This window comes from Sorghum bicolor, chromosome 6 (genome assembly GCF_000003195.3).
Source record: "Sorghum bicolor cultivar BTx623 chromosome 6, Sorghum_bicolor_NCBIv3, whole genome shotgun sequence".
Taxonomy (NCBI): domain Eukaryota; kingdom Viridiplantae; phylum Streptophyta; class Magnoliopsida; order Poales; family Poaceae; genus Sorghum; species Sorghum bicolor.
The window spans coordinates 47,143,747-47,153,239 of record NC_012875.2 but is presented as its reverse complement, the minus strand read 5'-3'; the positions used below and the strand labels follow the sequence as shown (position 1 = coordinate 47,153,239).

At 39.4% G+C, this 9,493-nt stretch overlaps 1 protein-coding gene across 2 annotated transcripts; it reads right to left on the bottom strand.

The window, feature by feature from the left end:
- On the bottom strand, positions 555–7,983 carry LOC8057448. Of its 2 annotated transcripts, XM_021462424.1 has the most exons (15): positions 7,731–7,982; positions 6,737–6,802; positions 6,599–6,647; positions 6,337–6,476; positions 5,752–5,853; positions 5,613–5,669; positions 5,393–5,493; positions 5,227–5,308; positions 4,819–4,911; positions 4,662–4,726; positions 4,142–4,154; positions 3,968–4,048; positions 2,031–2,139; positions 1,774–1,947; positions 555–1,539 (listed from the first exon to the last, which is right to left on the bottom strand). In XM_021462424.1, exons 1-14 carry the CDS (start codon positions 7,863–7,865, stop codon positions 1,829–1,831), a joined length of 1,212 nt encoding a protein of 403 aa, XP_021318099.1. In that variant the 5' UTR covers positions 7,866–7,982; the 3' UTR covers positions 555–1,539; positions 1,774–1,828. The 2 variants fall into 2 exon arrangements, with proteins under 2 accessions (XP_021318099.1, XP_021318100.1); XM_021462425.1 differs by lacking the exon at positions 4,819–4,911 and having other exon boundaries at positions 7,731–7,983.

Genomic DNA, 9,493 nt, shown 5'->3' with positions numbered 1-9,493 from the left:
GCGTTCATTCTAGCAATTTCATGTCTTTTTCAATACATGATTCAAAGTGTTAGTGAGCTCTATTTTATAACTGTTTTCTATTCCTATATTTAGAGTACCAGCCAGTAGGAGAGGGATAATAAGGGCATGTTTAGATCGGATTTGAAAATTTTTTAGACGTCACATCGGATGTGTTGGAAGGATTTTGGGAGGGGTTTTTTAAAACTAATAAAAAACAAATTACATATCTTATCTGAAAACTTCCTGACAAATCTATTAAGCATAATTAATCTGTCATTAGCATATGTGAGTTACTGTAGCACTTATGGCTAATCATGGACTAACTACGCTTAAAAGATTCGTCTCGCGATTTTCAACTAAACTGTATAATTAGTTTATTTTTTATCTATATTTAATGTTGTGTTCAGGTTATAGATATACAAGTTGCACGAGCGAGAGCAACGTTGAGCGCTCCGCCGTCCCCATCGCATCTGGGGGAAAAAAATCATACAGTATACATATGCAGCGCTACAGCGCGAGATCGGTGCTGCAACGGCCAGACCCACGCAGACGCATGCAGGCAAACTTGTTACTTGTGGATTGATTGGCCCCTACCAAGTCTGCGTCGAGCAGTGGGCACTCGCAGGCGGCCATGCTTCGAGGCCCTCATTTTATGTGGTCATGTGGACCATAAGATCAACCATGATCGCCACGACAGCTGCCCACTACTATTATAGTATAGTATAGTATATATTATTGACCGCAAAAACAGACATGACTCGTGCCGGGCGCCCACCAGCTTCTCCTTGCACCATGAATCCAAGTATCCAACAAAACCAACTCCAGCAACGGTTGCCAGGTACTTGCATAATCTGCGCTCCCATGCATGCAGTTGCGGATCAGATGCAATCTGCAGCTCCGCCAAAATGCATCCACGTCAGGCCCGAATGTATCGGCGCATCACCATCCACCAGTAAATTGATGCAAGGCCGACGATGCCCTCCCCCAAAGTCTGTCACCACCAAACAGTTTATGCATCTTGGTCTGAAGACAGAAGACGGCATTAAAGACAAGGACCACGCTATGTCGCTATTGTGTATATTATCACGCCATTGTGTGCCGAGACCATACGGTACGTGACTTCAGAGCCAGGGAATCGTGTCACGATATCTGCATGCATCGATCACTGACGACGGTGGACACATAATATACATTTTTTATGCTACAAAGCAGCAAAACAAAGAATTGAGCAACGCTTGTCAAGATCTGTGTGAACCAAAAAACAACTCACATCAACTACAGCTGCCATGCCCCTCCCGAGAAATCTGTACCTCCTTTCTCATTTCAAGGATGCCTTACCTCTTTTTTCATTTCAGAGATGATTTGTCGAGGTTGTGCCACTAAGATCACAGAAACATTTGATTTGATTGTTAGGAAGTTCATTCAGAGAGTACGAATGGCCAAGGCACTGCTCCGTACCAAAGTAATATACTTCAGATGGCAAGGACACTCGATGTGTACTTTGTTGGTATGAAATAGCCATATGAACCATCGAATGGTCTGGAAAAGGAACAAGAGAATTTTTGGTCAGAGGAAAGAAACTTTAAGGATGTTAGGAAATGGCAAGGTAACTAACTGGTCATAAATAGAAATTTATGAGCATAATAAGGGGCCCAAGGTATAGCCTCAAGGAGTTCCCACTGAGCAGACCCTAGCACCTTACATAACGGTTGCAGGTCATTTCTGCATTTGACCTGGCAAGAATGGAAACGTGCATACAGGTAAGACACTTACTAGCAGTGTACTGGAGCTTCAACTTTGAAGATACTTGGAACATGAAATTTGCCTATCAGATGATCACAGCAGAAGCATCGTGTTTGCTCAATCTTTCACGTCGGAAAGAGTCTTCATTGCTTATCACACGAGGGATATTCCATGTTCCATATGCATGGCCTGATATTTTTCCGCCTGCAATAGGATGGTAAACATGACAGTGCTCCAAAAATAAAAACAGATCAGATGAAGAAACAAACCCAAAATGTCTTTACTACCTTCCTTTGTAGCTTCCTCACATCTTCTCCAGTAACTGCCTGAGAGACTAGGCTCCAATTTCTTTGAGAAACTCTCATATTTCTCTTCAGCCTCGCCTATGCACTTGGCCTACAACAGCCATGACAAGTATTACCATTTTAAACAGTACTGTTCAACATATGACTAAATTAGAATATCCAGTAAACCTATCACAAGACTGTACAAGAGAAATATGCCTTAATTGCTCCCACGCAGTGCACCCGTTCCCATGCACATCCAAGGGCCATGAGGATGGGAGCGCAGGGGGGGGGGGGGGGTCTATTACCAATAATAGATAGATAGCGACCTATCTCTGTAAGACAAAGATACATCTTTTTTTCCCAAATAAACAAAAGTGTACCTAGTAGAACCTATTCCTAAGTGCTTATTTTCTCACTGGATTTGTAAACCTCCTCAGTTTTCCCCTGAGCGCAGTGAACAATAATCATATAAACCTCCACAATTCATGCCTATAACGACAGATTTGGCTCAGTGAACAATAATCATATAAACTTAAAATCTACTCCCTCCATCCCAAATTGTAAGTCGTTTGACTTTTTTTACTCCAAGTTTGACCACTCGTCTTATTCAAAAAATTTGTGCAAATATAGTTAAATTTAAGTCATTCTTGAAGAACTTTTATTAATAAACCAATACACAACAAAAGAAAGTGATATTTTGTACAAAACTTTGAATAAGACGAGTGGTCAAACTTGATATTAAAAAAGTCAAACGACTTACAATTTGGAATGGATTGAGTACAAGTTACCAATTGGGGAACAAACAGGACACATGGCTGATACTCAATGAACACACAAGAATATCCTAATAAGAAATACCCATGTAGACAGTGCTACAGCTGTGTCCAACAAATGGAAAATGCAGTGGCAATGAGGAATATATTTTTCTAATGTACAATGGCTATCAGCTGCTAGTTCTCAGTTGACATCCAGTGAATTTGAAACTCAACCTCCAACACAGGTTACTTGAGACAAGACAGCAAGTCCAAAATAATTTCATGGAAGTTTCAAGCATGGGTGATCAGTGCTTAGAAACAGCGTTAAACTTAAGTGCTTAACAACTTCAAGGGCAAGGCCCCAGGTGTTTCTTCTTGGAAGGAACAATTCAGAAGTGAGCTAATCCTGCATTTACCCAAAATACAAGAGTTCCATCCTCTGATTGACATGGTTCAGTTCTATATAGTTTCTCTTTTAGTGTACCCTTTTTTCTTTCCTTTACATAGCCTTGTATTTTGTATTTATATATAAAAAATGAAAAGATCTTGCTGTGGGGAACTACCCAGTGAAAAATAAAAACAAACAGGACACATCAAACCAAGCTGACAACAAAAAATTTGGGGACAAAAACTGCAGTATACTGAATGTTATAACAACATTTGAAATTTCAAGAGGTTTTATAAAACACTAACTTCTACTTTATCATGTTCATTGCAATATCAGGAATTTTTCATTTGTGCTTATCCTAATTCATAAGGCAGATTAATTTACTTTGAATTTAAAATTCTTTATATAGGTAGGCTAGACTGATAACTACAACTACTCCACAATTCATTCAAAACCTGTTGTACTGATTTTAGTGGTTTCATGATTGGACCTAACTTCCAATTTGCCTCAGACGATGCTCCCCCTAGTCCCAAATATCCAAATTTCTCATTTTGAGAAAATTGAGGGTACAAGCAGGTACTCGATAATAGTATCCCAAATTAAAAAAAAAAAGATTATTGACGCATGAACGAAATATCAAAACGGCACGCAATGTGATTATGCCTAGATAACTCACAATTTTGCAAGCAGGAAAAAAATTAAATATCTGATAGCATTTGAAATAAAGGAATGAAGGAGTAACATTATCAGGAGAGATATGTGCCATTTAGTTAAACAGACTGTCTGTTACGCACCAGCATATTCGGTGCCTCTAATGGTCCATATATTGCAGCAAACATGCGAAGGATATTGAAAGTATTGTTCATAACATCATCCTATAAAACAAATTGAACATCATCAACAGTTAGACCTACACTAGTACAGTTAAGATTAGAGTGACAATATCAGTATTCAGTAGCCCAACTTACCTCATAATCATACCTGCAAGATATTCAAAAACAAGTCACGGGTGAAACAGCTATTTCAATTGATGACATGGCTTGTAAAACAAACAAAAAAAGTATGAAAGTTATTCATAGTTTCTGTTCAGCACATGGTGCATCTAGGCCTGTATTGGTCCTTGAGGACTATATACATTTTTTGCCCTCGACCAATGCAGGAGAGCTGCATGTCATTTCATTAATTAAGAAAAAAAAGGTATACTATAACAGTACATAAATTGTTGGGTTTCTATTTCCGCAGATCCTTTAATAGTTAGGTTACATGATAACTAAAGCACAATGTCATTCGAAATAAAATTATCATTTCAATTTACATACAACACCGACATCTCATATTCACAAAAGTTTCAACAGAAGCGCTAGTTCCATCTGAAACCCATGCACTACCTTGCCTCAGATTTTACAAATTTGCCAAATCATCAATCACAGATTTTTTTTTAAAGTAGGCAGTTCATGCATGTGAGAGTAAGATCCAGAGCATACTCACAGGTCATCAGATATCTCAACCAAAAATTCTGAGACTGACAAGAAGTCCATATGCAATTCATTGACCTAATAATAAACAAGAAAGAAAATGATGCCATGTTTTAACAACAGAAGTCAGAATAGAATTTAGTAGGTTATTAACAAAGAGGTATGCATACATGCTGACCAGTAAGTTGAAACATCAACAGGTTAAGAACTCGATAGTCAAATGATTTGAGATGGATTGCCTTCATAACATCTTCAATAGAGATCTACAGAAAAAACACTAAGCATTATATTTGAGGTTGCCAATAGGAAATATTGTTTATGTTCAGTTTCAATATATTTGAAATACAAAATTCACTAAGTTAATTAGTAATGCATTCACTTTTAATTCAAGTACTAATATAGTTTGTTACTTGGCATCCATCGCTTCCTCTTTGAAGTATCAAGAGCGTACAGCTTTTCAAAAGAAAAATGATGATCAACAGGTCTGATCAAATTTGACAGATGATCTACCGAAACATCGCTATTATCAGGATACTTATTTGTTTTTAAATTACAGCAAAATTAAAGTCTCTGCATACCTTCTCATTTCTTAGTAATGCTTGGCAGAGCTTCCTCTCTAGAGACCAATACTGAATGCCTGATTTGAGTTCAGTTCCCAATCTATAAACAATAGAAAATAAAGTAACTTAGCCCAGTATTAGTGAATCTATTACATAACAAGTACATAGAGGAGAAGCTTCCAACCGATCTGTCATTAATCCTTGACACTGAAGAAGGCCTTCAAGGGGTTCAATCATTTGAGACAAGGATGTTTCAATAAGAGCTTCTTCTTTCTTTCCCAACACCTGTGTGGTAGATAAGGTGGCTAATGTATACACTATAATATAAGGCCTATGTAGATCAAAATTAGCAAAACTTGCATTCTATATTTCTATATCTTATTTCACTGTAATGCAGGTCTTACTTTTGAAGTGTTGTCGTTTGGGACTACATGTAAACAGTCTTCATTTGAAGCATCTAACTGCAACAAGAAATGTTCAGTTTGTTCAGTGAAGAACATAAACCATAAGAAGAAAGTTTGGAGCACGTTTCAGGAGAAAAACCTGATATATGTAGCTCTCTGTGAAACAAAGAACAGGTAGATACTTGAAAATGGCTTGTGGCTCGTTAACATCCAAACCATGAAACATAAAGTACGATCTGCACTGTTTTCTCAAGAAGGAAATAATTACTTTAGGGAAACATAATTATCTGGAAGTGCCAAAGATAGACTCATGACAAAAAAAAAAGACATGTTTGAAGAGGGAAAATCGAAATTTAGAACATGTGACCCAGTTTCTCTGTAAGACTAATAAGGAAAGAGCAAAATACATTCCAGGTTAACTTCTATTTTTGACATGGACTTAATGCCTCTAAGCAGGTTCAATTGTTTTCTAGCACATGCATTGCAGAATCTCAAAGAAAAGGCAGTATGTTTTTTCTTAGAGAAAACAGTAAGCGAATCCCCTAATGTGATAAAAAATTATCAATGTAAGAAAAGCAAAAGCAAACAAGCAAACAGGTTTTTCTTGAGAAAATAAAATAAGAACAACTAAAAGAGGCCCCAGAAGACTTGGGTCACCCAGGATTAAGTCATGACAGTGTTTCCATTAAGGATTTTACGGATACCAACTACAAAGAATACGTACAAAATCTTCAAGTGTAGACTTAGCTCTTGTCATCGCATCAAAACCAACCATCGGCACAGCCTGAATGGTTGAGTTCTCGGCATGCATCTTAGACTTCTTAATTGGCTGGAGTAAACCTCCAGAAGGTATATCTTGATTAGCTGCAGTTGAAAGGGTCCTATGTCTTATCAGAGTTCCAGACCGAATCAACAACAAAATTTCCAGATAAACTCATAAGTTCAAGGTAAGATCATCATTACTTCACAACTATTACTACCACTACCTTCCAGATGGGTGAGATGCTGCATTTCTTCCAAAGTATCAGGAGTAGCCTAATAAAGAAAGGTCTCAACTGTGATTTCTTCATAGAAAACACATGGATAAAAATGAACAAGAAGTTGAACGGTGTCACTAACATTACCTTTGCTAATAGCTCAGAGACCAAAAGGAACTTATTCTCCATGGTAAGAGAATCAAACGGTTGCACCTGCACAAAAGATTTTCTGATCATCATTTTGAAAGAAGTTCTAGATGCACCTAGTGACCCATTTTGATGTGTCAACAGGAGATACCAAATTCAGAGGAGCAACAAAAACAATAAAGTAAACTAGTGTAATGAATATGATCACCAAAGCAAGGTAATGAAGTAACTGCGTTGCATTATTGAAGTTAAATGGTAATTCAAAAATCTTAGCTAACAATAAGCCACAGCAAGATTTAATAAATTATGCAAAGCACCTACACTGCTGTCTGCTCATGACCAATGTGGCAAATCAGTCTGATCCAATGTCCAGTTCATGCCAGTTTATGATCTCGATGGACCATACTTTGGACTAGTGGTGCAATCTCCTTCGACCTAGGCACCTAGCTAACTGGACTGAAACTCGAGAACACAAGCACAGTTGCACGAGTACACATGTTGCTTGTCATTGCCAATGCCAACAAAACGTATGACCTGGCGAGAGCAGTGAGCACAGGTCACCAATCAACGGCAGGTCAATACAAAACTGAACTTCTCATCAAATCGATCGGATGTCACACTGCAGCGAGCTACGCGTGCGCAAATACACAACCGAAACCGTCCTCATCGAATAAACCCATCAAAATTGAAAATGCAAAACGAACAGCACATACTGTACGCGCTTAAACCCGTTGCCGAACCAAAAGCCTCCGCGAGGGACGAAGGCAGGGAGGGGCGGCGGAGGGAGCGCTGTGCTATGCTAGACACACCGTGCCATGTCAAACCAAGGAAAATCGAAGTTTAGCCGCCTAGTTATTCATCTATTTTGCCCTTTCGCCCCTGCGCGAGGCCATCGGCTTCGGCGAACTCGTAAGGATCACGCTCCTAGTCCTACACATCCGAGTCGATTGAATTCGTAGAGACGGAGGGAGAGGGGCGACCCCCAAAAACGTACCATGAAGAGGAGGAATTGGGCGAGGAAGCGGTCAGCGGCAGCGCCGCCGCCGCTGGAGTCGGCGTGGGAGAGGCCGCGCGAACTCATGAGGGAGAGCACCCTCTGCACCTTCTCGAGCTCCAGCAGCGCCTCCATTGCTCCTCCTCCTCGCACCTCCCCGGCTCGCCGCGGCTCCGCTTCTCGCGCTCGGTTTTGATTCGGTTCCGCTTCGAGTTTCTTCAGGTTTTGTGCGAGACTAGCAAACAGAGAATTCATTCGCCTAGAAATGGTGGAGAGGGGAAATAAAAAGGGAAATGTAGCGTTGGCCGTTGGGCTCCAACTTCCAAAATCCTAAGGCCCTCATTTATTCCAGTTGGTCTTGGGCTAAACGGGCCGTCAGGAAGGAGAAAAAAGCCCAGCAATCCTTTTTTCATATTTTCGGCTTAATCACGAGCACTCTAAGTACTACTGTACTTGTCGTTACCAATCTGAAATCCACCTTCGAACAGAAGTTCGAATTGTACGTAGCTCTTAGAAACATGCAAATACTCCTAGCTCGCAATTGTAATGAGTAACAGCATTGTAGTATCAGTCCGAGAGGACATGTGCGAAATTAGAGCGTGTAGTGTAGAGTTTGTAGAGGCACACGTTGGCAGCACATTACAACGCTGAATTCCATTTCCATGTTCTAAGGGCGTCCCCAACGGGGTAACGAGTCTGCTAGCTAGGAGTATCATCTAACTAATCAGAGAGTGGAAGAACCACAAAAATTAAGCAGCTAACGAGATAGGAAGAGCTTAGCTCGCACATCTTTCAAAAAGAAAAATCAGTCACTGACACATTTACTGCTATCCTATTTTTCATTGTTTATTAGGCTCTGATTGGTCGCGGATGGTAAAGTTTATCTCTCGTCACATCGTATATTTAGATACATGTATGAAGTATTAAATATAGATTATTTACTAAACTAAAAATATGGCTACAAAGTAATTTGCGGGATGAATCTTTTGAGTCTAATTAGTATATGATTGGACACTAATTGTCAAAGAAAACAAAAAAACTAAAGTACCTGTTAAACTTTAATAACCCTAACCAAACACCCCCTTATTCTTTACGTCTTCATGTCAGTTAGTGACTTGCATTCACAGTTGCGGACGCCCTAATGTCTAAGAGCAAGTATAATAACTGGCTGTAAGCTGGCTAAACACTGAGGTGTGGAGGAGAATAGGAAGGAGAGAAAGAAGGAATAGGTTGTAAGCTTACATATACAAGAACCAAAAAAACTTTGTAAGAAAAATAAATGGATCATGTATGTATTAATAGTAAATAGCTAACTATATATGAGTGAGCTAGAAAAAAAAATATGAGAGTATTATTAGCTTAGCTCTAATCCAAACTCACGCAATGTGAGAGCACTGAGAGGCACCTATTTTCAGACGTCCAACGGCCGACGCGCGGTTTGGGAAACGAAATCCAGGCGTCCAGCTCCCGAAGGAGCACATGCCTCTTGCTTCCGAGCCCAACCGCCACTGGACTGGGTTCCATCCACACAGGGCAACGGTGCCGTGCCCTCTAGGCCTCTTTAAATCCGAATTTTTTTGAATTTTAATACTGTAGCATTTTGTTTTTATTTGACAAACATTATCCAATCATAAAGTAATTAAATTTAAAAGATTCATCTTACGAATTAGAGGTAAACTGTATAATTAGTTTTTATTTTCAATCTCTACTATAATTGAAATCTTCTCCAGGCAAATCTTACCTACAAGATCAACGACTCACAG